Source organism: Equus przewalskii, chromosome 15 (genome assembly GCF_037783145.1).
Source record: "Equus przewalskii isolate Varuska chromosome 15, EquPr2, whole genome shotgun sequence".
NCBI classification, from domain to species: domain Eukaryota; kingdom Metazoa; phylum Chordata; class Mammalia; order Perissodactyla; family Equidae; genus Equus; species Equus przewalskii.
Window position 1 is genome coordinate 71,984,551 of NC_091845.1, and position 20,739 is coordinate 72,005,289.

Below are 20,739 nucleotides of genomic sequence, written 5' to 3' on the forward strand. Positions count from 1 at the left end.
AGAGCCTCATGGAGTGTCTTCTGAGAAGTGTATTATGTAAATTTGGTGTGTCATTATGATCATTATTAGTGCTGTGAAGTGGAGATGAGGAGGAGAGGGAGGGTTGCTCCACCCCGAGATCGGCCTCCCCAGCTGTCAAAAGAGTCAGAGGAGAAAACAAACTCAAGAAGTCTGTTCCAGTGCTTGCCTTCCTTAGAATGTGCATGGGGTAGGACTCTCAAGCCAAACCCAAATGCAAATAGGAAAGAAAATACAGCTTGCTTTATTTATTCAAACTCCCTCAGTTTGCAGTCTGAGCCCCCGTTGCATTGGGGTGGCAGCACCGTAATCTAGGTTCCAGGCAGGTTATATCATCTAGTTGTGGAGGAACGTGCCTCACTGGGCCTGCTAGCTCACGTCCATATGGACATCCATTTAGACACCCTGTGCCTTATTTGACCCTTGCTTATGGTCTGTGCAGGTCACCACTGCATAGTCCTGGGTCCCCTTCATTAGACTGGTTCAGGCCCTAAAGCTCCCTCTGCTCTGTCTGTGCCATGTCACCTTACATGGGGGAGTGTCATTTGCTGCTCGTCACCACAATGGGATGCTGGATGTCCAAGGCCCTGTACCTTGACAGACTCCCACCGCCCCTTGTCTGGGATTGAGCACTGGGCCATGAGAGCACGGGGACGCCCTTTTCTCAACGCAGCTCCTCGTTTATCACATCTGTTTTTGTTCCCTCAGTCCTGCCCCTGGGGTGGGTTTCTTCCCAAACCTTTGGTTCATGCCAGGAGTCCTTCTATTTCTTAAGGGGCCCAAGATTTTATAACTCTGCATTCATATCTCCCATCTCCTGCCTGAAGCAGTGAGCACAGAATGGCTGTTCACACAGGGTAGAGGGGAGTTCAGGAAGAAAAGGAAGCAGAGGAGAGAAAAGCAAATGCCACATTCTGTGTATTTCCAACCCCGTCTGTTGAACACCTATGCGGCCAGGGTGTGCGGCGCCTGGTCCTCTGATACCGGCCCTGGGGAATCCAGGTGGATAACACACCTCCACCAGCCTATACAGCACCTTTAAAAAGGTGCCCCTCTGAAACGACTGGATATCCACGTGAAAAAAACAATTGTACATTTGATCCACACCTCCCACCTTACGCAAAAATTAACTCAAAATAGATCATAGACCTAGGTAAGGGAGGAATCTTTGTGACCTTGGGCTAGTCAAAGATTTCTCTGAGATGATACCAAACCATAAAAGAAAACATTGATAAATTGGACTTCATAAAAATTTAACACTTCTGCTTTTTGAAAGACACTGTTAAAGGAAGGAAAAGACAAGCCACAGAGTAGGAGAAAGTATTTGCGAAACACGTATCTGATAAAGGACTTGTATTTAGAATTTATAAAGAACTCTCCAAACTCAATAATAAGAAAACAAACAACCCAATTTAAAAATGGACAAATATTTGGAGAGACACTTCACCAAGAAAGATAAGCAGATGGCAAATAAGCATGTGAAAAGATGCTGAACATCATTCATCATTAAGGAAAGGAAAATTAAAATCACAATGAGATACCACTACATACCTATTAAAATGGCCAAAATTAAAGGTGACTGACCGTGCCAAGTGCCAGTAAGGATGCGGAGGAACTGGAGCTCTTATATACTCTTATGTAATAGCCCAAAACTGGAAATGACAGGTGAATGGATAGACAAACTGGTACATCTATACAATGGAATACTACTCAGCAATAAAAAGGAATGAACTATTGGCACACACAACAATGTGATGAATCTTAAAACAATTATGCTGAGTGAAAGAAGCCAGATAAAAATTCTAGAAAATGCTAATTAATCTGTAATGACAGAAAGCAGATCAGTCATTGCCCAGGGACAGTGACAGTGTGGGGCAGGGGCAGGGGGTTTTACAAAGGGACAAGGAAACTTCTTGAAATGATGGATATGTTCGTTATCCTGATTGTGATGATGGTTTCACAAGTGTAAATATATGTCAAAATGTATCAAATTGTATGCCATAATTATATGCAGTTTATTCTATGTCATTTCTACCTCAATAAAACTGTCAAGAAAAAAGAGGGGGCTGGCCTGGTGGCATAGTGGTTAAGTTTGCACACTCTACTTCGGTGGCCTAGGATTCGTGGGTTTGGATCTTGGGTGTGGACCTACACACAGCTCGTCAAGCTGTGCTGCGGTGGCATCCCACATACAAAATGGAGGATGATTGGCACAGATGTTAGCTCAGGGCGAATCTTCCTCACCAAAAAAAAAAAAAAAAAAAAAAGAGGCTTTGATCAGGAGCCCATGAACAGCCTTTGGGGAGAAATTTCCATTGAGAGGTGGGGGCTGACAAAGGTCAATAATAGGTTGAAGAGAAAAAAAGAGAAAAGGAAAAGGTGCTCTGTTCTCAGGAGACTTACTGCTGTCTGCCAGAAAACTGTTACAATAAACATCACCTCTGTGATCACTGTGTGAAGCCTGGTGGTCTCGGCTCCCTGATGGTACCCAGGAGCTCACAGCGGAGTCAGGGTGACTTTCTTTCCCTTACTGGCCAGAGGGATTGGTGACCAGGACGCAGGCTGCTGGGATCTGAGATGTGTGTTTGTGCTCAAGCTGTATGAGCCACCAGCAGAGTCTTGGGGAAGGGGCTGGGCAGTGTCTGGGCCTGGGGGCAGAAGGACCTGCAGGAGCACTGAGCCTCAGGTCCGAGGAGTTGATGGGGAATCATCGGAGTGTCAACCTGGATACCTATGGGGAGGCAGAGGGGAGTGGTGGGGAGAAAGGCGGGCAGACAGACGAGGTTGGAGAACAGCCCAGTGGGGTGGAACAGGGCAGAGGGAAGGGGCTGAGGAAGGAAGGAAGTTTGGCTCCCGGGTCACCAAGGCCCTGGCGGAGCCTCTAGGTAGAGAGTTGCAGGAAGAAGCTGCATCTCAGGGGTAAAGTGGTGACTTCACCCTCCACAGGTGGCCTGGGGTCATTCGGGTAGAGCGCAAGGACTTGGCTTCAGGAGACCTGAGGTCTGCGTCTAACCACGCCGTGAGCTGTGTCAGCCTAGCTGACCCCTTGCTCCCCGAGCCTTGGGCTTGGCAAAGGGCTCCAGGCTTTAAGCACTGACATTTACAGTCATAAGTAATTTCATGAACAGAAGGGCTATTGTTCAGTAATCTTTCTGACTCATCAGTTTTTCTCTTTTTGATTTACAGAAACTTTAATGGACACCAGGACGGCTACTGCAGAGCTGGGCTGGACAGCCAATCCCGCATCGGGGGTGAGTGTCAGACCATCCACCCTTCAATCCTGCTGTGTAGTCCTGGGCCCAAGGATGGCTGGGGGAAGCAGAGCCTGCATGAAGCAGCACCTTGGGAGGTGGAATATAGGTGTGAATGGTTGTGTTCACTGCCCATCCACAGAGAGGCAAGGCAGCAGCAGGGGTCTCAGACCTGAGCTGCTCTCTGGTGTAGTGATGCAGACCATCTCGTGACACAGTCCTTCAGGGAGTCAGCCCCTAGGTGACCAAGGCTGTGCCTGTGTAGGAATGGGGGCAGTGGCTGCCAATAGCTGGGCACTCAGGCCAGTGGCACTGGGGTGGATCAGAGATCTGTGATGCCCATGGGGCTGCAGAGAGGGCAGGGGCATGAGGGAGGAGCTGGAGTTCAGGAGGACTGAGGCTGTCTCTCATCTGGAGTTGCTTCAGAGAGATGTTCCTGATTCATTTGTTCAGTGTTCATACACCTGGCCAGACTCTGCAGCTACAAAAATGGAGCAGCCTTGAGGAGCTCCCTGTCTCCTTTGGGATCCACCATGTTCCTGAATAAGCTGAAGTACATCACTCCTTTGTGGCAATGGAGAGATCAACAGGCAGGTGTGGGCACAGAGCTGGGGGTGAGAAGCATTGGAGGCAGACCAGAAGCCTTTACGGAGAAAGTGCACACGAGCTGGGTTTTGGAGAGTGAGTAGGAGTTTGACAGATGGTGAATGGGGAGTCTGGAAAGATATCTCAAGTAGGACGAGTAGCTGGTTTGAAGGCACAGGGTCATGAAAAGACACAAGAGAGAAGAGTCTGTGTGTCTGGAACATGGCAGGGTGTGGACAGTGCAGAGATGGGGCTGGGGTGTCGATGGAAGGTGGCCCCTGGTGACAGACTGCAGCGGCCGTGCTGAGTAAGCAGTTTGGGTTTCATCCCACAGGTGATGGACAGACCTGGGCAGGAGAATCAGTCACCCGTGCTGACAGGATTGTGGGGAGCAGTTGAGAGAAAGGCATTTAAGAGGCTCTTTCAGCTGTCGTAGGTGGGTCAGATGAGTCGAATTAAAATGAGTACTCAGAGGTCAGTTGGAGCGAAGCTAAGGGGAAAGCGTTGGCAGCATTTGGCACTGGATGGACTGTGAGGGGAGGGAGAGGGAGGAAGTGGAGATGAGGTTCAAGTCCCTGGTCCGGATGACTGGCTCTCTGCAGGGCCTCATCAGAAGGGAGGGGGCAGGAGGAGTGAGTGGTTTCTACATCCCAGCAGGGGGGTGAGGTTGGGGGGGGCAGGGTGTCCCTAGGCCCCACATCCCCTTTCTCCTTCCCTGCCTCTGGTCATCTAGTGCCACACTGAGTCCTGTGGCACACATCACCACAGTCCTAATGGGCCCAGTTCTGCCTGGGGGACCATACGAATTGGGCCATTCAGGTCGCAGGGCAGCCCTGATCTCCTCTGTGCGTTTCTCCCCAGTGCTGTCACTTCCACCGGCCCCAGCAGTTGCAGAAATGCACATCCCAGGTGCGAGCATCATCCTTGGGGGTGGAGGGCAAGGTCTAGGATGAGCTGGTGTTTCCAGAGCAGGGCCTGGGGGCAGGGGCAAAGGCTGCCCACTCGGAAGAAGTGCACATCCTGCTGGGAACACTGTGGACAACTTGGGCACCCTTCCCGCTCCTAGGGGCTTTAGGCAAAGCTGACAAGGCGCAGCCCTTCAGGTTGCCTGGATATCACGAACTTGCCACTCTTTTACAAATTACGTGTGATTTGAAGGCTTGTATGTTTTCACAAAGCATCAATGTGGTGTGATTTATGGTTAATTTTTCCCTTGATTTCTGTACATACCACCTGTCTTTAAACGTCGGATCTCCTTTCCAAGGAAGATTGTCCTTGAGGGAAACATTCAAAGTCAAGTGATGCCCTTTAGAGACAGCAGCTGGCTGGGCTGCTCTCTGCTCGCCCTCCCACTGGTTACCAGCCACGGCTCAGCCGCCTTTCCCAGATGCTTTTCTTGTGGTGACAAACAGCCAGATAGCTCTTCTCCTGGTGCCCTGAGCAGCTTCAGAACCTGGCTGATTTATCGCCATCAGCAGGAGGGTCAGGCCAGCCCTTGGCCTGGGGGGAAAGGAACGATCAAGGACTATGCTTCTATCTCAAGCCCTCTGCCCTTCTCCCTCTGTCCTCATCCTGGACAGTTGCCTCTGATTCGGTGAATACCGACTCCCTAGTTTGTGTCCCTAGCCCAGGCTCACAGATCCAAATGCTGCCTCTCTCACTGGCTGCTCACGGGCATCTCAGCATGGTCCGTAGAATTCACCCTCCTCTCCTTCCCCAACGCGCACATGTGGGCTCCGTCTTAGCACACTGTAACGACCAGAAACCAGAGTGGTTCTTGACTTCTCCTCCATCATCTCCAGGCCTTGGCTCACTGGGCCCATCCTCAGGGACACCTTCACTGCACCCCAACCACAGTGGGTCCCCATCACAGGTCCTTTCAGGACCAGGAGCTTTTCTCAATAGCACTTTTCACAGTTGCACATTTTGCATCACTATGTGTTAATATTGGATTAATTTCTATCACCCCTCCTACCTTTGGCCATACTTTCACCTCCAGGGTGGCCAGGACTCTGTCTATTTGTTCAGCATTAGAAACTGGCACCTAGTTTACTAGCTGACTCAATGTATGCTTGTCGAAAGTCTCTGACCTGGGCAAGTAGGTGGCTGATGGTGCCATTCTTGGAGGTGGGGACATAGGAGGAGGAGCTTGGGTGGGAAGAGGCTGAGTGCAGTGTTGGGCCTGTTGAGTTTTAAGTGCCTCTGGGGCATCCACGGGGAGAAGCGCCATCAGCATTTGACTCATGGGCAGTGGGATGAGAAGGCAACCCCACATCACTTGAGTAGGGGGCAGGGTGTGGCTGCAGTCTCCCAGAGAGAGTGTCTGGAGGGAGAAGAAGTGAGGGCTTTGGACAGCAGCCTGCATTGAAGTGTCAAATAGGGAAAGAGGAGCCTTCAAAGGGGCCTGAGAAGGAGTGGTTCACGGGGCAGGAGAAAACCAAGAGGTGGTTCTCCCACAGAAGCCAAGGGAAGAGTGTGTCAAGGAGGAAGAGGGGACACAAATGGCAAATGCTGCTGGGCATTGAATGTCTCCACTGGGTTTAGTTACAGTGACTCTATTGGGACCCTTGTGGAGGGTTTCAGAGGGGACAAACATAGGAAGCCAGAAAGCAGAGAGTTGAAGGGTCAGTGGGAGATGGGGAGATGGAGATAGCAGTTTGTGAAGAGGAGGGAAGACAGAGCATGAGGGACTGAGGGAACGGGGGCTGTGGGTGTGTTTGCCTTTCAGAGGAAGGGACCCCTTCTCTTTTGAAATGGCAAGACAGAGATAAGGTACCTGCAGAGAGATGCGAGTACTCAGGTTTGGTGATAGAAGCTGTAAGATAGAAAATTCTTCCAGCTTCCTATTTGCTCTATGGGGTTGGAGGCCAGGTTCAGAGACTGAGGGGTAGGCAGTCTTGGGTAGCAGGTTTTAGGAGGGTGTAAAAGGTTTGAAGTACCTGCTACCGTTGGAGAGGTGGACAGAGGCTGGCCTGCTCAGAAGGAATGTGGCTGGGGGTAAGGGCCCAGCTGTGGCAAGTGTGCAGGCCGTGCGTTTGTGATGGCCCTGCTCTGCTGGCCTCCTTCAGCTGTCTGACAGTACCTGGAGGAGGTGTGGAGGTGCAGCCATCCTGAGGTGTGGTTGTACAAGAATGGTGCGCCTGGAGGGTTAAGGAGCTGAGGACATTGGTGGGAGGGGATTGGCATCTTATATCATGGTGTCTAGCCAACAAGAAGAAGAGTGAAGCCAGGAGGCACCGACCATTGTGACAAAGTACAAGGGCCCAGATGGAGGTCCCAGTGAGACTGGAGGAGGACCAGATGCCACAGCCTTGAGAAGCACTTGGATTTAAGACATGCAGAGTACTTCTGAGTGATGAAGAGGTCCAGGATTGGGCATTTGAGAAGCTACGAGGCTGGGTGGGGGGTCCACATCTTCCTTGGACTCAGTAGGGAAGAGATGTGTCCCCCCAGCCCAGAAAGGGGCAAAGGCCTTAGATTGTCTCTCTGCAGTCGGGACACCATGCATGCATGCTCAAGATGGAGAAGGATGGGTGGGCATTGTTCTGGTAGCCTGCGGGTCCCTAAGGAACTGCATTTGCCTTGACCAGAAGAGGCACCAAAATTTGTCCAGGGGGCCCATCTGGCATTGCAATGGACCCTACCCACAGTGCATGGCCTGTGAGGTGGGGTCCCCAAAGAGAGGCCAAGGGACTCTTGCTTTTATGGGGCTCACTGGGTGTCTTCACTGCTGTACTTGAGAACCAGCAGATATGGGAAGGAGTTGGACTGCCCACCTACACATGGCCCACAGATTGTTTTCAGTTGTATTGCTAGAAAGTGGATCATAATATTACATGTCAAAAACAGAAAGTATTTATGCTCCAACGCAAAATGTTGCTTTATAATCTAATTGGAGCTTTAATCTAAAGCTTTTAGGTTTATTCTGAATCGGAGGCCACCTGGTAAGCAGAGGGAGAAAGTCACAAATACATTTATAAAGTAACCAAAGCCAGGGAGGGCTGAACTCCCACCAAAGGGTGTCCTGGGGACCCTCAGTGGGGCCCCTGGTGACCCCTCCCATGGGCCGGCTTCAGTCACCTCTCCCAAATCCTTGCTTCAGGCCCTGCCTCAAAGTTTCCCTGACCTCCACATTTCAGGACCTCCGGGAAGTGGGGGAGTTCAGAGAAGTCCCATGGTAAGTACTCGGTGCCCTGCCCAGCCACGGGCAGCTCTCAGTACACAATGGTCTTTATGATTGCACAGTCCACTCTCAATAGTCCGCCCCAGTTTCTAGACACTGCTTGGCCCTCTCCACCCTTTTCTTTTTCCCCCACCCTCCCTGCACCACTCTCTGTCCCTCAGGTGTCAGCTCTGTTCTCATCCCCTGGGGAGCCCATCTGGATGATCTTCCCCAGCAGGGCTCAGGTTGGAGCCCTCTCCCTAAAGCCCAGAGGACTTGGTGCCATCTTCTAACATACTGTCCATCACTCTGTGAGCTAAACATGTCTTGCTGTGTGGTCTCTCCTACTTGGCCAGAGAATGGCACAGCTTCATCACTGTGTCCCCAGGTGCCCAGCACCAGCCCAGCTGGCAACAGGCTCTAATAAAGGTTTGTTGGCCGAATGAATGAGGAAGGACCAGACCATTCTCTTCCCTGCATCTCCAACCCAGGGTCCTGAGCTTAGGTTTATTGTAGCCCAATAAAATGTTTGTTGTAGGCCTCTCAATACCCATTTGGTTGTCAATATCTTTCTAAAGAGACTAGTTAGTGATGCAAATGGAACCACCTCTCCTGAGATAAGCAAGATGCAGGAGACCAGGACTGCCACGAGAAGGTCCCAGTTGCTTTTGAAGCAGGCTGTGATGGGTTAGAAAGGCAAGCCTAGGTTCCTCTGATAGTGAGGCTTATTCAGCTTGCTTGTTGGAAATCCAAGCCCAAAGTTGTTTTACTTTCCAAGAGTTTTGCCGGGACTCACTGGCTGTTTGTAACTGGGCCACTGATGGCCTTTGCGTGTGTAGGTTTCTGTGTCTGTGGGATGTGTGGTCTAAGTGTAAACATCTACCCATTCTTATCTTCGAAGAGCGCTCCAGACTCCACCTCCATCTGTGCTGTGCTTTGGAACCACCTTCACGGCCTGTGACATACTCTGTTCACTATTTTAATATTGGCAAATCTGCATCATGGGAAGGGGGATTTGATAGAGGAAAGAAAAAGAAATCAGAGTCCAGAGGCCAGCCTGATGAGCTTTCAGCATGGGCAAGCTGGGTGTATGCATGCCTATGCTCCATGCGTGTGTGTGTGTGTGTATGTGTGTATATTCGTGCGTCTGTATATGTATCTGCTTATATATGTGTGTGTCTGTATATATATGTATACGTGTGCATATGTATGTGTGTTTGTGTGCATCTGTGTATATATATGTGTACTTGTGTGTGTATTTGTGTGTGTTTATGTGTGTGTATGTGTGTATGAAGTTAAATGAGATGATTTCACCTTATGCTTCTGTAGGCAGTTCCTAGTGTTCTGGAATTATCTTAAATGGTGGGAGGAGTATTGGACTAAGTGGGTTGCTTCCAGAGGAAGCCACTGTGAAGAGAACAATATGCATTTGAATGTCGATGTCTGGTAAATTAACTCCTGACACCAGATGCAAATCCGTGAGAGCAGGCACACTGAGGCCTTACCACACAGCCACTGCTGGTTGTCCACGTGTGGACCATCGTGGCCACTTGGCAGACCCTGGCTGCCTGCTCTCCCCATGTCTGTCAGATCCTCCGGGCACCCTTGCCAGCTGCCCACACCATGGGAATAAGGAAAGCATGTCCAGGAGGGAAGTCCACTCTAGTAAGAGCCCATTCGTTCTGAGGGCAAGCAAGATCCACTGAAGTGTATCTGGTCTGATGGGTGAGATGCTTACGGAGCAGCAATGAAGGCCCCAGGCCTTGGCATCAAATAAACCAGCTCCCCGTCAGCTCTTCAGCTCCCTAGGCTGTGTGATCTTGAGTCCATCATTTAGACTTTTTCAGTCCCAGCTTCCTCCTCTACTGCGTGGGGTAAGGATGGTAACTGTGTCCTATAGGAAACAATGGCGGCAAAAAGTTTTCCTTCATAAACACTGAGGAAGTGTTAGCATAGTACTAACCCTCTGCAGGGCTGAATTTTTCTCTTTTCTTTCTCTGATGACTCAGTCATGCTAATTAAGACAGAAAGCCTGAGCTAAATTAGGCAAATCCAAGAGAAATTTAGCTCTGGGCAAAACGATTTTGTGAATGAAGTTTTCCGTGTTTGAATTCCAGACCATGCCTAGGGCAGGCTGGCAAAGGGGGGCAGGGTTGGTCACCCTTTCTCAGACTGGTCCACTGCGTGGGGGTTGAGGGCATTCGACCTGGTCGCTGATTACTGGAAGCACACTTTTGTATCAGTCAGGGCTGTCTGGTGGCCAGTGACAGAAAAGCACAACTCAATTTTAAAGGAAGTGTCTTGGCTCACGTGACTGAACGGTCCAGGGGCTGCTGTGGCTTCGTGTGTGGGCTGGTCCAGATCTTCAGGATCCATCTCCCTCTCTACCCTCCAGTCTTCATTCTCTCTCTTCCCATCCCCCTTCGCCTCTCTCTACTCCCATGGTGTTGGCTCTGTGCAAGGCCTCTTGGTCATAGGAAGTCTGCAGCAGCTCCAGCCCCTAGAACCTCATTCATCCGTATCCCCTGGGGGAGAACAAACACCTCCTCCTGGCCCCCCAGCAGAAAGAAGCCCTGGAAGTAGCTCTGAAAGGGCCTGACCCTCTCGGCTTGAATCCTGTGCCTGCCCTGCACCCATCCCTGCAGCCCAGGAAAGCAGAGCGCTGATTGCTACTCCCAGGTACCGTGCTCTACCCCTGTGGTGTGCGGAGCCTACCAGGAGCCCGGGGACTGAAGGGTGGGAGGGAGTAATTCCCAGGAGGAATCGGGACATAGGTACAGAAAGATGAATAGATGCTAGGTAGAGTAAAAATCTAATGCTCTATCCTAGGCTCTAAGTGCTTTACAGCCCTGAATGCGTTAATCCCCACGAAAGTCTCATTTTGCAGAAGAGGAAACTAAGGCTCAGAGTAGCTGTGAACTTACCTCTGGTCTAGAAGGTGCCAGTGCTGACATTTAACCTGCAGGCCACTCTCCTGCTGACAGCCCTGCTGTGCCTTCTTTCCCAGTGAAACGCTGCCCACGAAGGCGTCTTCAGAGGGTGGCTCCAGAAGAACTCCTGGGCAGTGCTGCCGGCTCCTCAAATTCAGCTCAGTGTATAAAAGGTTTCTCTCAATACAGGGCATGGGTGGGATCCTTTTCCTGAGCTGCTACCCAGGAATTAGTACCACTTTCTCAGCTAAGAGAGGCCCTGCCTCCCAGCGGGTGGGCCTCTGACCTCCCTGCTCCTCGCCCCTTCCCCTGCCCTCTTCAGGTGAACCCCTGGGAGAAGTCAGAGCTCCCCCCCTGGGCCTCCCACCTACTCTTTATCTTTTTCTCTCGATACCAAAAGGCCTGTAATTAGGAAACATTAGCAGGCTCAAAACAGCTTTCATACCTGAAACATCCTCTGTAATTGCACTCAGCAGTGCTCTTCCCTGGCTATTAATGTCACTTTTATGAAGCAATGAGGAGCAAAACACTCCGAGGCACTTAAAACATTTTTTTATATCATACGTGTCTTTTAGGAATGAAAGTTTAAAATCGCCTGCCTGACAGAGACAGATAGACAAGGCATGGGGGCTCGGGCCGCCAGTCGGGGAGGTGGGCCCTGCCGAGGTGGAAGGGCCCGTGAAGTTCCAACGCTGCTCTGGGAAGAGTGTGACGGCTGTGGAGTGGCTTGGCGGAGGCAGGGTGGGTCCCCACGGGGGCAGAGCTGGGCCCGATGAGCAGCCAGGGCACCGTTCTGCCTGGCTTCGTGGTTTTGGTTGCTCTCTCACGGGGTGTTTATATGAGGTCTTTTTTGTAGGCATGCATATGCCTTTAACAGAAAGGTGAATAGGAGGTTACAGATGCCCAGTGTCATTGAGTAGAATATTAATTATTACATTGGTTACAGAAATACATCAGATGGGTGTGGGAGGGGGAGGTGTGGGTGGAGGGGAAGAGATTGACTGAAGAAGAGATGCTTCTCTAGCTCACTGCAGTAAAGAATTTTAGGAGTTGTGGGGGTTCACCGGAACCTTACTGTCTGGCAGATTTATTTTCTTGCTCTTGGAAATGGCTCACAGACTCATTCATCAGCAGAGCAGGAGATATTTCTGTGCGCAGATGCTAGGAGTGAACCCCAGAGGTCACCAGCCCCCTTCCCACTCTTGGAGGCAGGCTTAACCCTTGTTTGCCTGGACAGACAGGTGTCTTTCTTCTTCTCTAAGACCTTCCCCAGGAAGGCAGTCCCCCTGCCATGTCCCTTGTCCCAACCCTAGAAACTCTCCTCCCTGGGCATGTGAGCCTAAGGACCAACTGCCTGATGACAGCTCTTCTCACGTTGAGGGTGGGCATGGCTCTCAGGACCATGGAAGGACACAGCTCCCGATGTGGGCACCAGGATGGAGCTGAGGTGGCTCAGCAGAGGCCTGAACTCACAGCTCCCTCACACTGGTCGCCTTGGTGAAGGAAAGAACTATATTATTGGGGGAGGCAAAGCCTCAGAAGGAAGGTGAGGCAGGGTTAAGTGGGCTGGAGAAGATGGACAAGAGGAAAACGGATGAATAAGAGAGGATCAAGGTGGGCAGAAGACAGATGGGGCCTCTGGGCCTGGCTCTGGAAGGACGAGCCTGGCCTCTGAGGGAGCAGGGTGCCCTTGGATGATGCCTTTGGCCTTACCTCCAGTTCCAGCCAAAAGTATTAGAATTGTTTGGCCTAAATCTCACTGTATTTCTGGCAGCATAAAAGAGCAAGCCCAGGAATTTGGAATCTAAAGTCCTGGGTTTGTTTCCTTTTTCGTCTAAGTTCTTTGACTTCCCCGAGCTCATTTTCTGCCTCTATCACATAGGTAATGTAAGAGCTTATTCACAGTGGGGCTGGCAGGATTAAATTGTGGTTACCGTCTTTGTAAACTCTAATGTTCAGTGAATCCCGCTTACCATGACTAGTACTAGTGCTGCGATGACTCTTGTTGGAGGGACTGAACTTGCTTGGGATGAGAGTGGGAACTGATGGAAGGGCCTCTGAGCTACAAGATCAGCATTCCAGCATTTCCATTAGGTTGTGGCTCTCGCGTGAATACCATCAGAGGGTGCACCATGTTATAGTAATAACTACTGCTACTACTAGTTGCATCAATTAAGCACCACCTGTGTACCAAGCACTGAACGTTGCTTGTGTTACCTAACTGAATTCTCACCAGGACACTGCGAGCCAGGTGGTTTTTCTTCCATTTTACAGAGCAGACATTGAGGCTCAGGGCAGTCACAGGGCTGCTTAGGGGTTTCGCTGAGACTGACCCCAGGCCTGTCTGACCACAAAGCTCCCTCTTGTACCTCTGCCCCAGAAGGAGTGTGGGGAAGGGATCCCACATATATGGTTGAGAAACCAGAGAACAGGGGGCGAGGCGAGGCAGCAGTGTCCCAGTTTTCTACAAAGGGAAAGGGTAGGTGTGAACGCCAGGACCAGTGAGTGGTGCACATGTTAAGCACCCCAAGAATCATCTTCTGAAGCGAGCTGCACGAGGAAAGGTGGAACAGGTGCTTTGTGATGTGTGGGGTTTGGGGCAGAGAGTAGCCGTTCCAGAGGGAGACTGGAGGGGGAGGCGCCACTCCCAGAGCAGGCGAGGCCTGGCCAGGGATCCAGAGGAGGACACAGGCGGTCCCTGGGGATGGCTGGCTCCAGGGGGCGATGGAGGAGCCTGCGAGTCAGCTCCTACTCCCAGGCCTTTGCCAATATTCAGGAACGGAAATATGTGAGGTGTAGAGAGCTGCTTTGTCCCATCCAGTGGCCGCAGTATCAGTTCTGCTGAACCAGCCCCTTCTCCATTTGAGGAGCATCTCTGCTGATAGAATGCGGTGGGGGGCGGGGCGCGGGTTCTCATGATAGAATCAGGCGGTGGCGGGGGTTGTTCTAGTCATGTTGTATTCTCATCTCCATGCATACTGTTCCATTCCCCACTCTTTCTGGTGGACACAGGCATATCCAACACACTCCCTGGAGTCCCAAAGGTTAGCCACATGAAAGATGCTGGAGTCAAGATTCAAACGTCTTGCAGACTGAGCGCTCTGCCTTCAAACTAACATGGTCAATGGCAGTGGTCTGCGTTTGCCTTTAGGTGCAGTTCGCTGTGCAGCATCAAGCCTGGGGTGATCCGGGTGGGCAGTGCCTCAGGTAGTAGGGACTTGTGTGTGTCTGGCCACATATTCATGAGGACTGACCCCAGGTGCAGGAAAGGCCAGACTGAGCTGGTGGTATTCAGAGCGATCCAGGTGTGTGTCACAGGTGATGGTGGCCCTGCTGTGTGCTGTGCTGACCTGAGCACCTCTGCTACGATGGGCTTATTCTGGGAGCTAAGTTTTAAAAGGGACATTGGAGAACCTGGAGCGTGCCCAGTGCAGGGTGACCAGTGGTCGTGGCATTCAAAGAACATTTGTGAATATGGGAACCTCAGTCCAGAGACAATCTGAAGCAGAGTCCAGGGGGCAAAGGAGTGAGACCAGAGTCCTCCCCAGGCTTCTCAGCACCAAGCTCCAGCAGCTGCAGTCTCACGAAAAAGTCCCCTGAAGTGGGTCACTCACGTGGCCACATTCCCACAATTAGAGTGGATAGACAGGATGGAGGGACGTGTGTCCTCTTCCCAGGCCAGATTTGATTTTCTTGCACCCTGAGAACGGGAATTTTCCTCCACCCTGAGAATGGGAATGAAGCCAAGAGCTCCTCCAGGAAGGCCGGCCTCTTCCTTCCCCCTGGCTTGCTCTCTTATCTCCAGGACTGCCCCAGCTGGCCGACACTCAGTCAGAACTCTCTTGCTCATGGAACGAGGAGCCCATTTCCCCAGCCTGTAACCCAGTGTGGTGGCCCAGCTTCATCCCAGCCTCCACTATATGTTCTGAGCAGAGATCCCTCCGAGCTGAAGGGAAATGCCATCAGTCTCTCCCAGGGGCAGCTCTGCTCCTCATCAGGGGAGCCTGGGTCTGGGCAGTGCAGTATCAGGCAGCTGGGGCCTGGGCCCCGCAGCTCCCGCCCCTGCCTTGTTCGACAAGGCCTTGTTGGGCAGCAGTGAGGACCACATTCAATCGACAGCTTAAGATAATCACATGTGTGAGGCACTGGGATAATGACAGCTGAATACCCTGCCACCGTTGCCATAGTGACCAGCCAAGCACTGGTTCCCTCCTTTTTTTCCCTTTCTTGTTTTCTGGGCCTCCTTGTTATGGGCTGGCTGGTGGAGTGGGGGATGAGTTTGGGAAATGGGAAAGAGGAGGAAAGGGGGAGGGGAGACCCACGAGGGGCAGTCCATTATGCACTCTTTAAATACCCCAGCTGGGGGTGTTTTAAATCTCAACAGAGACAGAGAGAAACAGTGTCTTAATCCCTAGCTCCCTGTGAATTATTTAAAGGGATCTTGTCAGAGGGATGAATTTGTCACTGTTGCAGTGTCAACAGCAGCAGCAGCTGTCATAATGGCTGAGGACCCCACTCCAGGCAGGGCCTGGTACGAAATGCTGCTGCCTGGTGGAAGTTACAGTGGCCCCAGGGCTGTGGACAAGCAGCCCCCTCCGGAGGCACAAGCCTGCAGTGTTCCTCCTGGCCTCCTGGCAGAGATCTGGTGTGAAATGTGAAATGTGCCAGAATGCAAAGACATGCGGGCCATCTGGACCATGGGCCCACCCCGCCTTGCCTTCTATTACTGTGGCTCCCATAGCTGTGGGATCCCTGAGCGGTGAGGGCTGCTCACCCTGGCTGGGAATGGGCAGGGCTGACCAGTGCACTTATGGCATTTGATGGTTGGGCCAGACACAGGCCCCGCCTGGGCCACAGCTAGCACCCCCAACTGCACACACACACAGGCACACACATGCACACACATAGGCACGCATGCATGCATACATATACACACGTACACATGCACGCACACACTGAAGATGATGCACAGATGCAGACAACCAGACAGACAGGAGAGAGTCGTAGATCATATACATAGTGGAGGGAGACCAAGACTTTCAAGGAGAAATAACTGACCTGTGCTCAGAGAGAAGCTAAACACGTGATTCTGGAGGGCAGGGGAGCGGGGTGTCTCTTACTCAGGTTTGAGTACATTACACGCGTTATCACATTTGATCATCACAACCATCTAGTGAGGTGGGTACTATTAGCATCCCTGAGTTAGAGAAGGAAACTGAGGCTCAGAGAGGTGTAAAGACTTGCCCATGGTCACACAGCAGGGTATGGCCCGCTCCAGAGTCTGTGAATTGAACTCCTCTGCTAAACCAGGGGTTGCCATGACCTCGAGCTTCAGGCTGAGGCAGGGTGACAGCAGCACTTCTTAATCCCAGCCCTTTTTTGGTAAACACAAAAACCTCCTTCCCAGCAACCCGGATATATTCTGCTTGGGGCCATTTCTCCCACTCCCACCTCAATACAGTATTTCTTGCATTTTCCCACCATCCCGGTTTCCAAAAGGGTTTTGTGGAGACTCTTAGAGACTGCGGTGGGAAACAATGAGTATATTTTCCATTTTCCAGTTGTGTCCTCATCCGGCTCCCCAGGCTCTGATGCATCCCAGGGAGTAAGTGAATAGTTTAGGGGGTTCGTTGCTTTGTGTCCCTGCAGTGTGGTCCCCTTTCAAGGCTCTGGGCTTCAGCAACAGTGGCCTGCCCCCAGTCAGCCACCCAGCTCTTTGGCACCCTACGTGGGGCCACGGTAATGAATGGGGGCCATTCCTGTCCTCTCAGCCCAGCACATCTGGGAGGTAAATTGAGCACATTGGGAGGTGAGCTGGTGCTCGCAGCCCTCAGGGGAGCCATTGAGTAAATGGCTGCCCTGGTTGGTTGGTGTGCTAAATGGTGGATCCCTCCGGGCTTGTAGGAATTTATGCCCCACGGACCACATTTTACATTTTAATTAGCCCTCTAGCTTGTCTAATATCCGAACTCTTTCAGGCTTAGTTTACTATCCACACAGGAGCTGTGTCCTTGGCGTTGGCATTGGTGGCTCCATCCCAGCCAGAGTCACGTGCTGCCCTGAGGACTCCAGCCTCCTGTGGGCTCTGTGGAGTTCTGTGCTGCCTGGGCCTCAGTGGGCTTCTTGTTCAGAGAGGCAGCCATCTCTAACCAGGGGCCTGAAAGTGGGTTTTGGGTTTTACCTGACTGGACAGTGCCAGGGAAGTTATGGTTCACGGGGCGTGGTGCAGTGACCGCAAAATGGCAGATTCCTTCAACAGCAGGTTGTGCCCGAATACAGACTGCTGAATGGGACCAACACCCGTGAGCTGTGTCCAGTTTGTCTCCTGGGTGTCTGAGCTGCTGGCTGATAGTGGCCCCGGCATGGCCTGGTTGAGAGAAGGGAGCCCATGCTGAAGCCTGCCCAGAGGAAGCCCTAGTGATTCCGGGAGGGGCAGGGAACAGGGCTGCTGGCTGTCCTCTGGTCTGTAAGGAGGCAGAGTTCGGCCCTTTAGTCTCTGCATTCTGCTGACCAAAGGGCAGGATGACATATTTACCTAAGATGGAGGAGACAGTTTCCACACTCTGATGCATCAGCCAGAGGTGGATCCTGAGGTCAACATAACCGTGATGCTGCTGATGAGGATAATAATGATAATAATTGGTACTCTGTGAGTGGTAGTTTTGTGCAGGCACAGTGCTGGATGAGTTACTTACACAATCTGTCAGTCCTCATGACACCCTGCAAGGTAAATAGTATTTTGCAGATGAGGAAACCAAAGCTCAGAAAGTTGTCTGTGGTCACAGAGCTGTAACTGGCAGAGGTGGGGGTTACCTGCCCCTGGCAACTCTCCTGCCTTACCTCCTCCCACTTTCCCCTTGACGCATGCAATTGGGCAGCCACCCGAGCCTCCTGGCTTTCTTGGCAACAGGGCAGGCACACTTTTGCTCCGGAGAGTTCATTCTAGTTCCCTGAGCATGGAATGCCCCCAACCCCCCATGGGCCCTCCAGGCTGGTGGCTCCTGTGTGTCATTCATATCTCTGCCTAGGAGGAGACCTTCCCTGATGACCCACTGCCAGCTGTCACTCACCATGCCCTCACCTGCTCCTGAATAGTATTTAACACTATCCCACTTTACATTATTCATTTGTTTGCCTGTTCATCCTCTGATTTACTCTATTAGAATATAAGGCCCGTGGGGGCAGGTACTTTGTTCTTTAGTCACTGCTGTGTCACCAATGCCTAGAACCTTGCTTGGGGATGTAATAAATGCTCAATTCTTTATTAAAAAAATGAGTGAAATGAGCTGGGTTTGAAACAGATCAGGATAGCCTCTTATTAGGCTAATAGAGGCCAAAAAGCCAGTTTTAATTATTTCTATCCTTATCATAAATAGCAGTGTCCACAGGAAGTGCCCCTTCCTGGACAGGCCCTGGAGAAATGGCTTCTTCTCACTGGCTATAATGATGCAGCATCATGGCAGGTATTGGGCATTCTGGGAGGGGCAGGGCCTGCCTGGGGAAGTTGCCCCAGGGCCCCTGCTAGGGGGCCAACTATCACACAGCTTTCCAGAACTCCCTTCTTGGAACTGTCTTTAGAAGCACAGAATGCAGTCAGCTTACTCTTAACTTCAGTTTATAGTGTCTCTTCATTTTTGACCAAGAAATGTTATTTCTTAGCTTGCTCATCCATCCGACTCATCAGATTTGGCTCCAAATGACCTTTGCCTGTTACTGAAATCCAAATCCATCCTTGGTGGTTGAAGAATGTGTTAGTCTCCGAAGGTGGTTCTAGAAGGCAGTGTAGATGGACTGGTGGATAGAGTTCATGGCAGTGGTTTTGAAGGGGAAGAGCAGGTTTTACACACAGACATGCATGTGCGCACACAACGCACACACACCATCAGCCAGACTGCAGACAGTCAGTATGCACTGTCCAAAGGTCAGCGGGCGCTCTGGGCCACTCCACAGCAACAGACCTGCAAGCTTTCAACAAGCCAGTCTAAGGAACCTAGGTCTTGGAGGCCCCTCAAGGTGTCTTTCTCATACATCAAAGTCAGGATCTGAAAGCCTGAACAAGTACTTTCTTGTGGGTGTCATTGCTGTTTTTGTTATGCTTATCTCAAGGACAGGTGGTCCATTTGCATCAAGAATAGTGCCCTTTCAAAGGCTCTTAATATTCTGCTGGTTGTGCAAGGCTGCTTTGTTTCCTCTTCTCCCAGGGACAAGTTAGCCTGGTGGCACCTGCAGTAAGTCCCCAGCAAAGGACCAGGGCTGAGGAGGCAGAGAACTTAAGGAACAGACCAGGTCCTTGCTCATTCCCTCAACCTGCCAGTATTTATTGAGGGTTGGGCACTGGGAATGTGGAGAGGGTCCCAGCACAGTCCAGACTCTAGGGGCAAGTCCACTGGGGGCGATGGATTTGTGAGACTGCAGCAGGATTGCAGAGAGCAAGGTGGGAGTTCCCGGTGTTTCTCAGGAGGCTTCCAGCAGGCAGCTGGATAAACAAGCCTGGAGCGTTGGGGAGAGGTCAGCAATGAGCTCCAGGATGAGCTCGCCCAGGATAGAAAGTGAGAGGAGAAGGGAGGGAGGGGGGAGCCCCAAGAAACATGTGGATTTTCAATGGTCCCAGACATTTCTGAGTAAAAATGCTGTTGTGTAATACCAGTGTTGCAAAGCCAAACACGTAGAATTATTTCGCTTGTTGAATGAACTAATAAATTAGTCAAAACATAATTCCCTGTCCTCAAGGAGCTCACAGCCTGGTAGCAGAAACCAAAGTCACACGCACGAAGCAATTAAGGAATAGTTCAAAACAGTGTATTATCAAATGCTAAATTGTGTGGAATAAGCTCAATCATGCTGTCGACGAAAATAATCCATAACCAATCTATAAATGAAAATTTGCGTGAGTTTATTCTGAGCTGAAATCTGAGGACCATGGCCCAGGGCTTTCTTCCCGAAGGAAGAAAGGGCACCAAAGAAGTGAGGTATACAGAGTGGTTATATACGCCCATACAGGACTTTTCACATATGATTGAAATGTCCCTCCCACAATAGTCACAGGATTGCCCTGTCGGCACAGCGCTTGATGGACACAGCAGGTAGTGGGTCTGCTATCTCAGAGGGCTTAGCAGGAGGCAAGTCTATTGTCTTGAGCTGGGTGGTCACAGGTGAGTGCAGCAATCAGTTTCTAGCCTAAGGAAAGATGCTTAATCCTTAAGGAGATGCCAACGTTGGGAGGGGGAGGGAGTTGCACCTCTATCTCAAGGGCCTTTGTTCTTGCCATAGGGAATCTCTAAAGCAGATATACAATGCATGCTCAACAGCCAAGGTCAGGCCCTTTTGGAAAGACAAGGTCAGGCTGAATTAGGTTTATACCAAATGGCTTCCTCATATTCTCCAATATATCCTATTGCTTGCCATTTTTATTTGTCAATGCTTTAAGCGTTTGGAAAAATGGCAGCTGAATATAGGCTGGGAGGGCATCATAGAGGAAATAAGACCTGAGCCCCCTCAAAGGAGGGAGCTGCAGAGAGCGCTGGGCTCTGCCACCCATTCTGTGGCTGACTTTAGGCCAGCTGTTGAATATCTCTGGGCCTCAGTGGGCCCATTTGTTAACAAAAGGTCTTGGTCAACATGACCTATAGTGGCTCCCAGCCAGCTCATTATTCTCTGGTTCTCTGTCTTAGAGGAGTTGAGACGGGATGAGGTTGGGGTGGAAGAAAGGCGTTAGAGCCAGCCAGAAGATCAGCAACAACATCACGGGGCAGAAATGGACACTGTCTCTGTGTCCAGACGTGAGAGGATTCGG

At 51.2% G+C, this 20,739-nt stretch overlaps 1 protein-coding gene across 1 annotated transcript in view; it reads left to right on the forward strand.

Moving 5' to 3' along the window:
• The window catches only part of EPHB1 (EPH receptor B1), a 417,501-nt gene that overhangs the window by 130,498 nt on the left and 266,264 nt on the right, over window positions 1-20,739 (forward strand). The window contains exon 2 of the mRNA XM_008512898.2: window positions 3,205-3,269. Within this exon, the coding sequence (XP_008511120.1) occupies window positions 3,205-3,269 (65 nt within the window). The remainder of the gene's footprint in view (window positions 1-3,204; window positions 3,270-20,739) is intronic.